The 16,066-nt window shown below is 50.6% G+C and overlaps 1 protein-coding gene across 5 annotated transcripts in view; it reads left to right on the top strand.

The window, feature by feature from the left end:
• USF1 (upstream transcription factor 1) overlaps positions 1-16,066 on the top strand; it is a 1,351,219-nt gene that overhangs the window by 479,279 nt on the left and 855,874 nt on the right. For all 5 annotated transcript variants that reach the window (XM_069607201.1, XM_069607199.1, XM_069607200.1 and 2 more), the window contains one exon: positions 993-1,094. In XM_069607201.1, coding sequence (XP_069463302.1) covers positions 993-1,094 — 102 coding nt within the window. The remainder of the gene's footprint in view (positions 1-992; positions 1,095-16,066) is intronic.

The raw sequence follows: 16,066 nt of genomic DNA, 5'->3' as shown, positions 1-16,066 counted from the left end.
ACCAGGGCTCCCCAGTACCACTCCTCTCCTTCACCCACAAGCAGAAGGCTGGGCCTGCGGTAGGAGGGTGGAGGTCCCCCCACCCCTGTCACTGTCCACGTCCTCCAGAGGCCCCTCTGACCTGCTCCAGCCATTAGGCTTACTCTGCAGGCCTGTGCCAAAGATCTGGTGTGGAAAACTCCAAACACCCAGCCAAAGCTGCTACGTCGGGGCGGGGATGGGGGGGCACAAGCACATCCTCGGGTGTCTCCCCGACCTCCTCCTTGAATGCCTGTCGGCATAGCCCACTGTTCCCTGCGTGCAAGGGCTGCCCTGCCTTCCAATGCACTGTACCCGCGCTCACCCAGGCCCGGGCAGTTGTGGTGATCACCCGTCTCTAGCACCGGGATGGCCGCCTGTGCTGAAATTATGCTTCTAGGTGCGTTCCGACCCCACAGGAGTAATCCCTAACATCCCCCGAGCCGTTAACATGTGGGTTGCGAAGTTCTCAAAATCGCGGTGCGCCATTCAGCCTTCCAGAGGGGACAAGGGTGATGGAGCTTGACTCCTGTGCAGCCATGCTGGTCCGCGCCCCCTGGTGGTCTCATTCCATTTCTATTTTAAGTGTAATAGTGTTTTGGAAATTAAAAATGGGAAAACCGTACACTAGGCTTTTCAGTAGACCAGAAACATTACATTTAATTGATTCCCTTATTAAGCCCTTCATCAATGTTTGCCAGAGAAAATGCATGAGGAGATAGCATGGAGGTTTTAGGTTTCCCTGTCAAATATGTATTTTTGTTTTTGTTTCAATGACTTTAAGCACAACTTCAAAATGTAATCATAATTTTATGGCAATTTGATACCCCACCGCCTTGTTCACATACAATAAAGAAATAGTGTAAAAAAGTGCTCTTTGTTAGCTTCCCTTGCCATCCCACAGAACCAACTCCTTGGTACCTTGATTGATGTAATGCGACTACTGGGTGTAATGCTTTTTTTGTCTTTTTCAGGTAATGTACCGCGTAATACAGGTAGCTGAAGGCCAGCTTGATGGCCAGACTGAGGGCACAAACGCCATAAGTGGATTCCCTGGTGCACAGAGCATGGCTCAGGTTGGTTAATAATGGAACAAATGTATTATTGAGAGTTTGAGATAATGCCTATAGCACCAGTTTTGTTGGGGGGGGGGGGGGGTGGCAGTATTCTACTGATAAAACCTGCACCTGGATCAGCCAGTAACATCCCAAGGCCTACGTTATAAGACCTGACTGAAGCATGGTCCTTTATGCTGTGCCAGGTGCCATTGCCAGACTGATCCAGCCAGCCTCCACGGGTGTTATTGCTATTAGCACCTCTGAGCTCAGCCCTGGGGTGCTGATAAGTTCAATTTATTTTTAAAGTGCTCTGCAGCATGCAGTGGAGCCGTGGATCCCGTCATAGAAATATAAGTCCGGCTCTGTGCGCCGCCAGTATTCCATTTTTGTGAGTTGCTGGGGGGACCAGCACGATGAAGCCGGGGGCGCAGGCCAGTGGTCAAGGTAAGTGTTTGGTCGGGCAAGGAGCTAAGGAGGGAAGCTTTAGGAGGGAACGGACAGATAGGGAGGTTCAAAAGGGAGACTGTCGTGGCAGAGACTGCAAGGGTACTCCGCGACATGGTGGAGCGGCAGGGATTCTAGGAGCAAGGTTCTGGCAACAGGATAAAAAAGCAGGCTTAGATCATAAGATTCACCCACCTTCTCCCTGGGTGCTAATAGATTTTTAAAGACTGCTTTTCATCGCCAAGGTTCTATACTCTTTTGTGTGGTATGGGAATGCTGCTCAAGTTAGTGGTCCTTAACCGAACGCGAATGGAGCGAAGGTCACCAGTCGCACAACAGAGTTCATTGGTAAGGACTCTAACCTTATTAGAGCATGTGCATTGTGGGGGGAAAAAAGAAAGGAAGTATCACCTTTATGTAAGCCTTACTGTGACAGGAGGTTGTCCATGTCTCTGGCAAGTGTGCACTCATCACAAAAGGAAGTTTTGAAAGCATACTTTACAGGCAGTTAGTGCCTCCATTCCAAGCTTATTTGCTAGAGAGAACGAGAAACACTGAAAAGAATAGAGAAGCATGGAATGCAGGCTTCTATTAGTGGTTAGAGCCACCATTTCACATGTTCTGCTTTTCTAAAGAGAAGAATACTTTCACTAATGTTACTGTCTGAGACATGTTGATATGTCCTGTGCAATTCCAGTAGCGTTCCTCCAGAGGGGAGTGTTGTTGCTTGTAAAGGACCGGAGGGAGGGTGTCTGTTCTCCTGCTTTCTATATGGTAGAGGAGAGGCACAGAGGACCCCAACCAAGATTCTCTATTACAATAGCAATGGACAATCAATCAAGGCCTAGCTTCTCAGGAGGTGATGTGGGCTGGTTCTTAAGTACAGTGTAGTCCCCAAGCACCCACAAAGGAAAGTCCACACACTGTATTAATTAAAACACAGCTCTTTATATAAATAAGGGGGAATGGGAAACTCTTTACCAACGCGAACACCACCCATTGACTTGTTCTTGGGTGGATAGCCGCTGGGAGAGTCTCAACCAAGTCTTTAGCTCTCTGTTATTTTCACAGAGAAGACATTTCCCAGCATATCAGTCTTTGTCCTGCCCAGGGGCAGTCCAGCACCGAAATGCTAGACAATTCTCCTCTGAGCAAGAGTACCAAAGCAACCCCATACACGCGTTTCAGCCTAGTTGGGCATCATCGGTGAGGTGAAGCTGTGCCTGGCAAGGTTACACACTGATTCTTAAAACCATAAGCATCCCACCGCTGCCACCAGTGTAAAGGACTGGAGGGGGGTGTCTGTACTCCTGCACTCTATATGGTAGAGGAGAGGCACAGAGGACCCCAGCCAAGATTCTCTATTACGGTAGCAATGGACGAGCAATCAAGGCCTAGCTTCTCAGGAGGTGATGCGGGCCATTTCTTAAGTACAGTGTAGTCCCCAAGCACCCACAAAGGAATGTCCACACACTGTATTAGTTGAAACACAGTGTATATAACATTGAACCTTATTTATATAAAGAGCTATCAGGATAATACACTTTGTGCTCCGACATTTCTAAAATGGTAAATATATACAGTTCTAGGTGGTACCACGATTACTCTGATTCCATTAAAATGCATCAATTGTACACAGTTCAAATAGCATACAAATCAACACAGCAAAACGATGTAAACCATAGACTTAGGAGGGAGACAAGTTGGTTAGACAATGGGCAGACTACTCTGTAAATGAAGATGCACTACAAGCCCAGTCCATATATTATTTATCAGAGTCTTATCTTCTTCTATAGTTCTTCTATAGTTCTGCAACCCAAATGTACCTTGTGTTGTAGAGTTCATCGTCTGGGAGTGCGCTCCCTTTCAAGCAGGAGCCACGGTTCGTCGAACTTCCGAGTTCAAGAAAAGGTGAACGTTGTCGTTGAGGCAGCAGCTTCGGTCCATGCGGTGCTCCCTGACGATCGGTGGAAAACGGCCTGCAACAGCGGAGGCATGCAGTGCACCTCGATGACTATGGTTAGTTGCTGCAAAGAGTGAGTGAAGAACTTTGGCCCAGCAAGGGCATCTAGTTGTCGGCGTCTGGTGTCGGCGAACAGGATGTGCCCACGGCAGGCTTCAGTAGCTTTGTCGCCATCTGAGGTCTTCGGGTGGTGGGAAACCCACCGGTGGATTCTCCTTGGTCGTCGACGACCTTGACTTTCTCCGGCAGGACGAAAGCAGTCAACGATGAAGAACAAGGGTGTCCTTGGATTAAATGTTCTTAGGCAAAGGGAGCATTGTGGCTCCGTTCGGCGACGGCGGTCGACTGCAGACGGCTGTCTGGAGCTTCTCTTCGTTCTTCTCGGCGCCCTCCTTCTCCCCTTCTCCGGTCGGTAGCCTTTCGTAGGTCTCTCTACCAGGGAGCTTTGGCAAAGATAAGCTGGTGCACGATGGTCCCTCGTAGCTCGGGGAGAGGTCTCCTAGCCAGGTCCTCTCTTGGATCAGTTCTTGAAGGCACAGCAGCTTTTAGATTACAAGGGAGGGAACAGCGGTTCACCACCTTCTTCCGGCTCGGCTTCGAGAGTAAGCATCAAGTATCAACTTCAGCTTTTGAATGATTTCTAGCAGCGCGAGGCCCCCAGATATACTGTTGATCTCCTATTCACTCTGCTGGGTCACACTCAGGCAACCAATCACTCAGAAGGGCAGTCAGGCAGCCAACCAGGCGCACAATGCATTCAGGCCATTCTTCCCCATCCAGACACTCGTAACACAGAATGTAGATTCGGACAAGCACTCTGCCATTCAGCACTACACACTGCATTCATACCAGTTTCGGGCAGGGCTGTCTCATGCATTGTGTCAAACACTACATACAAGACACTCATAACACAGAATGTGTATTCGTCACACACTCCATTCACCCAGGTCCCACCCCACGGGCGTACCCACAACATACAGTCATTGGGAAGGCTCCAGCCAGTGTGGCCTGGACTTCCCCACAATACCATATATGGAACTTCCACCCAACAGCCAGTCAGGGGGAAGGGACAGTCAGGGCTTCCCGGGACTTCAGGAAAAGTAAGGTATCAGGCGATGTCTGAGCCTGTCTGTGTCGGTATGCCGACTGCCCACCCACTCCACTGCTATACTGCCGCCACAAGCATTTCGTTATATCATAAACAGCTGCTCCAACCCACCGCCCGCCAACTCTCAAGGAGCTGATCTTCATCCCCCCCACAACTCATCAGAATCTTCAACCCAGGCACTAATCAACGGACCTATCAGGTACATTATATTAACACTTACTTCGGGCGGCCTTACACATGTGCTAAGTGATACCTTCTGCCCAGCTCCCTGAAGCATATCGCACAGAGTTTGTTCACCTTTACATAAACTGCTTATGCCTGCCTAGTCGCGCGCTGACCGCTGATAATCACCCTACCCACGGGTACAGTTACAGCGCTCAGCTTCTACGCCCTGGATCCTTTCTCGTACTTATGCCACTACCATCACTTTGACCCAGTTACCTACTGAGGTTTGTGCTTAACCCACTGAGCTCATTACGTGACACTATAGACTTAATCACGGTCCAAGATGTCGGTGACGGACTCGCACGACGCCTGCCTCTGGTGCCTCGGGGAGGCCCATGACATGGATGATTGTGTCGACTGCCAATCGCTTACGTCTAAAGCCTTGCGGGAGCGCAAGAAGAAACTGTCGGTAGGTAAGGTGTCCAAGCCACGGAAGTCTAGGTCTGCGGGGCTTTCCACGGACGATTCGAGGGGCGACTTGCCACATCGTCGTCGTAAGTCCAGTGGATCTCGGTCCCGGAGTAGGTCCCGCCACTCCTCTGCCTCTTCGAGGCACTACCGGAAGCGCCGTCATCGGTCACCTTCCCCGTCCTCATCCGAGGACTCCACCCGTCGGCAGGTCGCTTATCCCACCAAGCATGCGACGCCGGAGGAATGGGCTTCCTTCGGTAAGAAAATACTAGCGCACCTCCGAGTGGGGTCGGTCATGATCGGTCAAGAGACACTGCTCCTATGCCTTCGGGCTCGGGTGGTCGGCACGATTTGCGGGAAAGGTCCCGCTCGGACAAGGGAATCGTTCTCGTCATGCCCGTTGGAGGTCCCGGTCCTCCACGCGCTCGAGACCGTGTGCACCTGTGATGTCTTCGAGGAAGACGTCGACGCCTGTGGCGCCGAGGTTATCCACTGACTCTTTTGAGGCTCCGCCTCCGAAGAAGTCATTGACGCCCTCGGCGCCCAGGCTGTCGAGGGACACGCTCGGGACTCCGACCTCGAGGCCTGTGTCGATGCCGTCGGCGCCGCGTTTGGCGTTGACGCCGATTCACTCGACGCCTTTCGAGGCTGTTTCGACGGGGGTACCCCGGGACACGGTGGAACCCCCTAGAAAGGCTTTGGCTAAGGTCAAGCATGGCTTTGTTACCCATTCTGTGCCCTCTTACCGCCATCTTGAGTACATTTCAGAGGTGCATGAGGGCTCGGATGATGGCATGGTTCCTGATACGGTGCCAGATGAGATTCTCTCGGGCCATAGCCAAATTGAGGACCTGCGTCAGTCCCTGCACAACGCCAGTTGTCTGGATACCTCTCCGGAGGTGGAGTTTTGTAGACCTGAGCCTGGCACTCATGCCGACTCCTCGTACCAGCGCCTTATGTCTAGGGTTACCGAGTACTTGGGGTGGTCTGCTACCCCAGGGGATTTTCTTCAAGATGACCATACAGATATCCTTGACCAAGGTCCACCAACTGACCCGGTACTGCCGTTCCATATGGCTCTACAGAGGAGGGTGGTGGCGGTTTGGACTGCTCCGGAGAGTCTCCCGGCAGTGGGCAAGTCTTTGCCACGAAAATACCGCCCAGCCAGTAGTGACCGCTGCTACTTGACCAGGCACCCCACACCGGAGAGTTTGGTGGTGCAGGCAGCTATAGCGCCAGCAAAGCAGGCGTCGTATCCTACCATCCCTCCTGATATGGACGACAAGCGTTTTGATGGTTGGGCGAAGAAAGTGTTTTCTTCAGGGGGTATGGCGCTTCAGGTGGCCAACTCCGTATGTGCCTTGTCTCGTTTCACGCACACTGTGGAACTGTTTCCTTAGCGGTTTAACATATTCCTGAAGGGGACGAACGGGATGGTTTCTTTGCTATGGTCCAGGATGGCAAGGATGCCATGTGTGAGGCCGTTCAGTCGGGTTTGGACATGTCAGATTGCGTCAGCCGGTCCATGGCGGCGAGCACCGCAATACGCAGGTTTGTGTGGTTGCGGAAGTCGGGTTTGCTCCTGATGTGCAGGCCCAGTTCCTCAACATGCCCTTTGACGGTGAACATCTTTTTGGCAGCAAGGCTGACGAGAGCCTTGAGAGGTTGTAGACGTCCAAAGCTGCAGCGAAGTCGTTTGGTGCAGCTGTTAGGGAGAATTCTCTGTTTAGGCTGAATTTCCTAACCTAGTGAGTCCCCCAGCAGCTTTGCTGGATTTTTGGGGTTTATTTTTTTTCTCCTGCCAAGAGTGAGACTCTTTTACCCTCACTCTTGGACATGATTTGAGTGTGTTTCTTTGAATCTAGATGTGTTTAATGGGCTATGGGTTCTTTTACCCCATAGGGCTTCATGTGTTCTTGTGATGTGTTACACAGCACCCCCAGTGCAGTAACACAGGGGTGTCATAGTGACCCCCCAGTATAGACCCCATACCCTGGGACTGACTACTGTCTCCCAGGGCATGTAAAGTCACCATTGACTTTACTAGTCTTAAATTCTGAACAGAACCAGCACAAACCATCATATTGTGGACGTACTGGCTGGGGCAATTCAGTTGCCCCGGGGTCTGTTAGTCGAGGAGGCACGTCTCCGTCCCCCCTGATCGAGTAGTGGCAGTGGATACTACTTTTTATATTCAACCGCAAATATTTTCCTATGGGATTTCCCATTGTTTTAGGCTACTATCTTTATTTAATTATTTACGGTAGCCTCGAACATAACGCTGGTTTATTTAATTAATATTAATTCTCCGGTTGGTATTTTTTGCCAAAACTTGATTCTAAAATGGCGTTTGTGTTCTCTTCTGTGACTCACAACCCAAGTTGAGCCCTTTGTTCCACTTTTTGGCGGGCTTCTCCACAGAAGCCCTCCAAAGTGGTGCCACTCTGTCTGGGGTACTTAGGAGGGGTGGCGGGGGATTTAGGCACCCAGGACTGAGTTGCCTAGGCAACTCAAGTCGCACTCCGTCCTGATTGGCCCAAGTGGTGAGCCGGCCGGCTCACCACTTAGCATGTTTGAGTGACAACTACAATGAGTGAATGGGGGTTTTCTGCATAAAAGCAGGGCTTTGGAGACTGGAACTTCAGAAGTCGCCACAGGACCTAAGAATCCGACGAGGGAGAAGCTGAGCCGACCTGCTACGACGACACCACCGGTGGAGCCCTGCTGGACCGTCTCGCCACTTTTCCCAACGACAGAGATCTCCCGCCGGAGAGTCTTCTTCCTTTGACTGGTGGGGATAACCAGTTTCACCGTATTTTCGCCTTCCCGACGTATCTTGTGGCCGCCTGGCCTGTGCCAAGCACCCCGGCAACTGGGATACCACGTTTTACCACGACCGCGAATTAAAGGGTACTACCTTTAACCGGAAAACTCTGCGGCTGGTTTCTTCCCTGGCAGTGCAACGACCTTCATCTTTCTCCAAGTCGAGATATTCTCTTCCCCTCGACGACGATGCGACTTGCACCCACTGCCAGGAACAACTGCCACCGCTGGAGGATCCTTCCCACTTAAAGTACCGTGTCCTGCCTGGCTTCCCTTGCCACCGACTGTACGGGGTAGATTTAGTCCACTGCTTTCGAACCTGGGTTAGCCTGGGACACCCTGGCTAAACTTTTCTGAGCCTCTCTAAACTCCTTTTGAACTCTCTGCAAGACTTTCTAAGCCTAGTGTAACTGTGTGATCTTGGGCGCATTTGTGCTCTGCTCTCTCTAAGAGTGGGCCCAGCCTTTGGACTTTGGCTCACCAGTGACATTTGCTCTTCTGCCTTGCTAACAGTGTTCCTAAATCTTAGAGTGGTGTACCTTTCCATATTCGGTCTTTTTCCCTACCCTTTTCACAAACCTATTGGAGTGCTATCTAGTCAAGCGCTGACCTCTGTATGAAAATAAGTGGTGTTTTACTAAGACTGATCTGATAAGGAAAAAGGGGTGTATATATTACAATAGTAACTGTGTTTAGAATATTTTACAACAAGAGTGCTGCAGTGTTTCAAACAGTGTGTTTTTAAATAAATAATTATATACTTTGATACCAAAGCTCTGGTCAGTGTTTGCTTGTATTATTGTGTCTGAGTGCCTATTGTGTATACTTTGCATACTGCCTAACTCTTCTTGAGAGAAGGCTGACTGCTCAGCCACAGCTAACAGGTAAATCTGGGTGGTACAGTCTGCTACCAAGCGGGACTACTGCGCTAACACCTGTAGTCCTAAATCTTTTGCAGTGTTCCCTAAGGGAACTGCACAGGTTTCTGCCTAACAGCAGCAGATCGACAACCTCCACCTTTTTGTCCTAGGGGACAGCAATGGAGGGGAGGTTCCTTTTATTATTACTCATCCTTTGGTAAAGCGAGAGGAGCTGTCAGTCAAAGGGGCCACCGTAGGAATGCCAGAGGTGGAAAACAAAGTACACAAGGTGCTAAGGCTGCTCAGGCAGTTGCCTCTTTGCCCTCAGGCAACGCCGCAGCTGCTTCAGCTCAGTCATGAGGCCATGTCCCATGGTTCGCCGGTTGGGGGAAGGCTGGCGCAGCATCTTGTAGAGTGGTGTGCCAATACTTCAGATCTATGGGTTCTGGAGATCATAGCCCACGGCTACTGTCTTCCTTTCCGGCAGAGGCCTCGCGACAATCCACTGGGGAATCTCTCTTTGAAGAGTCCGGATCCGCTCCTTGCGCAGGAAATTCAATCCCTGCTGGAGAAAGGTGCCATAGAACTGGTGCCTGTAGCGGAGAGGAACAAGGGATGGTATTACCCTTATTTTTTGATTTCGAAGAAAGACGGGAGATTGAGACCCATCATGGACTTCCACGGTTTGAACAAACTCCTCAGGAAGGACAAGTTCAAGATGGTTACTCTCTCTCAAGTCCTCCAGGCCCTTCAACTTCAAGTCTTCACCAACCTCATGGTAGTGGTGGCAGCGCATCTCAGGAAAGGGGGGATTCACGTCTACCCCTACCTGGACGATTGGTTGATCAAGGCGCGCGCACCGGAGCAAGTCCTGGATCACCTGTCCGTCACCTGCCACTCCCTCCACAAGCTGGGCTTCTCCCTCAACTTAAAGAAGTCCCATTTGCCACCAACTCAGAGGCTCCACTACATCGGAGCAGTGCTCGACACGTCCCTGGGGCTGTGTTTTCCTCCCCAGGTGAGGGCTCATCACATTCAGCAGATGGTGCACAAGTTTCAGCTTAGCCAGAGTCTCCCAGCGTTCGAGTTCTTGAGATTGCTCTGCCTCCTGGCATCCTGCAGTCTTCTGGTGCCAGAGGCCAGGTTGCAGATGAGATCTTTGCAATGGGCACTCAAGCTCCAGTGGTCTCAGTCCTCCGGCAGGATGTCGGACCCGGTTCAGGTGCCGTCCTCGGTTGCCCAGGACCTTCTGTGGTGGGCCGTCGAAGGCAATCTGATGAAGGGGGCTCCTTTACCCTGGCCGGAGGTGACGATCGTGACGGACGTATCCCTCACGGGATGGGTAGCTCATGCCAACGAGTTGACAGTCAGCAGTCGTTGGTCTCCGTCTGAGTCCAGACTCCATATCAATCTGTTGGAGCTGAGGGCCGTCAGGTTTGCCCTGAAGGCTTTTCTGCTGACTGTGCGAGGAAAGAATGTCCTGATCCTGATGGACAACACAGTGGCCATGCACTACCTCAACAAAAAGGGGGGGGGCAGGGACACTTCCTCTGTGCAGGGAGGCGATGCAGCTCTAGTTTTGGGCAATCCAGCAGGAAGTTTCGATCTTGGCAGTTCATCTGGCCGGAGACGAAAACGAGTTGGCGGACGCTCTGAGCAGGCAGAGCGCGATCTCTCATGAGTGGGAGTTGGCTCAGGAGATTCTCGTTGAGATCTTTGCCCTTTGGGGGACCCCTCAAGTGGATCTCTTCGCCTCCAGTGTCAACCGGAAGTGTGAGAGGTTCTGCTAGCAGGAATTTCCTCCAAAAGGAGCCTTGGGGGGATGCCTTTGTGGTGGAGTGGTCATTCCCACTGCTGTATGCGTTTCCTCCAGTCCCCGTCATCCCGCAAGTGCTGCGGAGGTTGTGAATGTTCGGTTCCCGGATGATACTCATTGCTCCGGCGTGGTCCCGGAGGACGTGGTACCCGGACCTTCTCGATTTGTCCATCTGCCCTCCACGTTGTCTTCCCTACCGAGACGATCTGCTCTCACGGGAAGGGGGGGGGTCAGGTTCTCCATCCAGAGGTCAAGTCCCTCAACCTTCATGCTTGGCTTCTGAAAGAAAGAGGTATAAGGATTGGGACCTCCCTGAAGACGTGATGGAGGTGTTGCTTTCGGCCAGAAGGTCTGCAACAAAGTCCCTGTACCGTTGCCGTTGGACAAAGTTCTGCGACTGGTGCAGGGTTAAGAATGTGGATCCTTTTTAATGTGCAATTCCTGTGGCTCTGTCTTTTTTACTTTCATTAGCCCACAAGGGCCTGCAAGTGGGTACCATTAAAGGTTACCTGGCGGCGCTGTCCATATTTAAGCGCTCGTCTGAGGAGTGTTCTTATTTTAAGATTCCTTTTGATTTCACAGTTTCTCAAAGGGCTCACTAATGTGTTCCCACCGTCACCTTTCTAGGTGCCCGGTTGGGATTTGAACCTGGTTCTAAAATTCCTGATGGGTGCTCTGTTTGAACCTTTGCATTCTTGCCCTTTGAGACTGTTAACTCTTAAAACTGTATTTCTGGTTGCTGTCACTTCCGCTCGCAGAGTGAGTGAGTTACAGGCACTTTGAGTTAAGCCACCCTTCACTGTATTTCAGAAGGACAGGGTTTTCCATGGAGTTCGTCCTTCCTTTCTTCCGAAGGTGGTGTCGGAATTTCATTTAGGCCAGAAGGTTGTTCTTCCGGCATTTCATCCTCCTCCACATCCTGGTAAGGAAGAGGAGCGGCTCCATAGGCTCGATCCTAGGTGAGCTTTAAGCCTTTATATTTCACGCATGTCCCGGGTCAGAGTGGACGATCAATTCTTCATTGGTTACGCTGGAAAGCGTTCGGGACAAGCTGCGACTAAGCAGACTTTGTCTCGCTGGATTATTCTGGCTATTTCTGAGTGTTACCGCTTGGCGGTTAAGGACCCACCGGTCAGCATGTGGGCCCATTCTACCAGGGGTATGGCTGCCTCTACTGCCCTACAGAGGGATGTTCCTATTCGTAACATCTGTGATGCAGCCACCTGGGCTTCGGTCCATACTTTTGTACGTCACTACTCCCTCGATTCCATCTGTGGGCAGGATCTGGCCTTTGGCAAGGCAATCCTTTGCTCTGCAATTTGATTGGGCATTCTAAATTTCTTTTTCTCAATTCTTTTCCCACCTCCTTGCATTGGTACTGCTTTGGGAGTCTGTCATAGATTTTTTTTAACATAATTTTATTGGTTAATTCACACAAAAACAATACACACCAAACCTGCAGTGCAAAATATTAACAGCTCAATTTTCGTTTTACACAATTTTAGCCACTGCTCCCCTTATCCCACCCTCCCTTGCGAGCCTATTTGTTCCACGTGCTCTGTATCCGCTTTGCGCGGTTGGGTCTCACTTTCAATGGAGTCTGTCAGATCCTGTACAGTTCCGAACAATTCTGTTATTAATGATTTCCATGCCATTAGGGTTCCTACCTCCTCTTCTCCCCCAGCACTCGCCTCCTGCCATACCGTGGTTTCTACCTCTGCCCATTTCTGCAACTTCTTCCACCACACCTCCACCTGTGGCCTGTAGCATGTCTTCCATCCCATGGCGATCCTTCTCTTTGCAAGCACATATGCTAGATCTTTCAATTTACTAACATGCTTAAGTTTCTGCGATCTAGGGAACCCCCCCAGCAAGCATGCCCAAGCCGTATCAATAACCATTGCTACCCCCTTTTCCGCTAGTTTCTGCGCTATTTCACCCCAGAAGTGTTCAGTTACCGGGCATGACCAAAACATGTGTACCATACCAGCATTTTCTTCGTCACATTTGGGACATGCTTGTCTCCCAGCATTTTCAAATCTAGATATTCTCTGGGGTGATATCTATGCCCTGTGCGTGATATATAGTTGTATCTGTTTTAGCCTCGCATTTCTTGACACCTTCTTGTGGTACCCCAGGGCACGTTTCCACATCGCGTCCTCTATCAAGGTTCCTACCTCCGCTTCCCAGTCTAATCTTAGTTGTGTTAATTCTTTCCCGACTTTGGACATCATCATCTCGTACAGTCTGGAGATCTCGTGCCCCCCCCTCCGTTATGTCATAGATTGTATCTATACTAGCATCTGGTTCTTCTTCCAGTACTGTTTCGGGCCATGTTCTTCTGATTCTCTGCACCATTCTGTGGTACGTAATATACTGGCCTGTGTGCAACCCCATTTCCTCCCCCAGCTCTTCAAAACCTGTGATAGTCCCCTCTCGCCAGATATCTCCCATCGTCACTAACCCCACCGACTCCCAGTGGTTCCTAATTACCATCCTCAGCTGCTTATCTCCCCCCGTCAGTGCAACTAGTGGTACCTGCGGGGAGCATGGAAATGGGTTTCCCATCATCTGGCATGCTCGGCGCCAGATCTTCCAACCCAGCATCATTTTAGGGCGCTCTTCCATTTCTGACCTAGACAACCAGATCATCTCTTTTGTAAAACGGGGCACAATCCTGTTCAAACAACCTAGATTCTGAGGTCTGTTCGTCTGAGAGCCATTTGGCAACATATTGCAGCTGGCTCGCTACATAATAAACCTCATAATTAGGCAGTTTTTTTCCCCCTTCTTCATAAAGGTTCTGCAGCTTCCATAGTGCCACCCTGTTCTGGGTACCATGCCACAGGAAATCCCTACACATGCTGTTCAGTTTAATGAAGAACTTCTTGGGTATTAGGTATGGAATATTCCCAAAATAGTGTAAGAGCCTAGGTAGGTAGGACCACCATCTTAAGCATCGCCCCCCCGTCCAAACATTGCTAGGGGTAACTTCACCCAGAATTGCATACACCTCTCGATTCTCTCAATGGCTACCATGGTATTGTGCCTGTGCTCCTCTGCCATTGAGTGGTACACATCTATCCCAAGGTACCGGAACGTACCAACCGCCCATGGTGTTTGTAACACTGGCAACCGTCTCACATGAATACCTTTAACTGCCTAGCGGGTAAATACATTTTTGTGGGTTCACCGCTATACCCGACAGCCCCGCATATCTGTCCATCACTTCCAGGATGTATTGGAGATTTTCCTCCGGGTGCCTCAAGTACAGCAGCAGGTCATCTGCATATAAGGAGATCAAGTGTCGTTCCCCTCCTATCTCAATACCTCTGGTGTCATATTGTTGCCTAAGGTATATTGCTAGGGGTTCTAGGGCTAGTATATAAAGCATTGGGGACCATGGGCACCCTTGCCTGGTGCTTCTACTGAGCTGCCATCTCTCGGATATTACTGATCCTGTTTTGACCCTGGCTAGCGGTTCGCTATATAATATCTCCGCCCACCTTATGTATCCAGGTCCCATACCATAGCCTGCCAGGGGTGCCAGCAACCAAGGCCACTTAACCGAATCGAAAGCCTTTATCACGTCCAAGGACACAACTGCCATTTCGCCTTCGTTCTTACTTCCCCCTTCAACGACCCGTTGGAGCCGTCTGTGGTTATGATTTCTATTTCTATTTGGGACAAAGCCCGTTTGGTCGGGGTGTATTAGCTTGGCAATAACTCTCTGCAGTCTGTTTGCCAAGACAGCCGTTAATATCTTGCTGTCTTGGTTCAACATCGACAGAGGTCTGTAGGAGCCACAGCTATGCCCAGGCTTGTTGGGTTTGGGAAGTGGTATTATGACCGCCTCTCTGAGTGACTCTGGCAGTCGTCCTACCTCAAACACTTCATTTAACATTTCTAACATTGGGGGGGAGCACTTCCTCCTTATATACTTTATAAAATTCACTTGGGAGCCCGTCCGCCCCTGGAGTCTTACTAGTAGGCAGCTGCCTCACCACTCCTCCAAAGTAATCGGTGCATCTAGCTCCTCTCTTTCCTCAGCACTTATCTTGGCCAGTCCTTTGTCCTCCAGTGTTTCTGTTATCTCTCCATGACTACCTCCCTCCTTATTTCCGTATAGTGACCTATAATAATCTGCAAATTCCTGATCAACTCCCTCTTGGGTGTCCGCTACACTACCATCTCCTCTCGTTATCGTTCTAATCGGGTGTCTGGGTGTTTCACTCTTGTACAACCATGCCAGAAGCCTTCCTGTTTTTTCCCCTCCCGCATGCTGCCTCTCTATATATTTTTTATAGTTGAGGTTGCACAATCTCTCCCATTGCTCCGCACATTTCTGCTGCAGTGCAAGTATCAGCTCCATGTCACTCTCCGTGTCACCGCCCCCCTTCAATGTCTTTTCCAGTTCCTTTTCTGTTTCCTGTAGGTCAGCCAAGATCCCACCATACAGGCCCTTTGATTTTGCTATGGCTGCACCCCGCACCACCACTTTGAAGGCTTCCCATAATGTGCTCGCCGAGTCCACACTACCCGTATTTGTCTCGAAGTAGTTCATAATCTCCTCCCTTATATCTTCTCTAAAACAGGGGTCCTTGAGAGCCTCTGCCCTGAGGCGCCATGTCGGAATCCTTGCCCTCGGGGGGGGGGGGGCGGGGGGGCAGTACTGCCACCCGAGAACGAGGGGCGAGTGGTCCGAAAGGACCCTCGCTTTGTATTCTGCCTGAGTAATCTCAGTAATGACCTCCGACGTAGCAAAGACATAGTCTAGTCTTGTATGTAACCGCTGCGCGGCAGAATAGTGCGAATATTGCCTTTCTTGGGGGTGTCTCAATCTCTACACATCTACCAGACCAAAGTCGTCTAGTAGTGTCTGCAGCGCTTTAGCCGCTGGGGCGGGGTCTAGCAATCTTCCCGTCTGATCTATCTACAACCACCCCTTTCCACTTCTTCGCAACCATCTCCAACTTTTCCCTCGTCATGTGAGTCTCCTGTAATAACGCAATGTCTATCCTCTGTCTACGCAGGTACAACATAACCTTGTTCCTCTTTAGATAACTGTTAAGTCCCCTGACATTCCACCTGATTATTCTAAGGTCCCCCATGGTTCATTAGAGTTCTCTTTCCCCTTCCACTAATGCGGTCCAGATACCACTACGTTTGCATAGGCTCGTTTCCCCCTTCAAACTTCCTCTAACTACGAACACCCCAAACGCCACAAACTCCCCAACCTCCCTATCCCATCCCATCCCAACAACACCCTCCCCGACTGTTGCCCAGCTCCATCCCTGGATCTCAGGCACCCCCACATCTAGCCCTTTCTGGCAATAGCCC

Source organism: Ambystoma mexicanum, chromosome 1p (assembly GCF_040938575.1).
Source record: "Ambystoma mexicanum isolate Mex_15411 chromosome 1p, UKY_AmexF1_1, whole genome shotgun sequence".
In the NCBI taxonomy this organism is placed as follows: domain Eukaryota; kingdom Metazoa; phylum Chordata; class Amphibia; order Caudata; family Ambystomatidae; genus Ambystoma; species Ambystoma mexicanum.
This window is presented reverse-complemented; position numbering and strand designations above follow the sequence as displayed.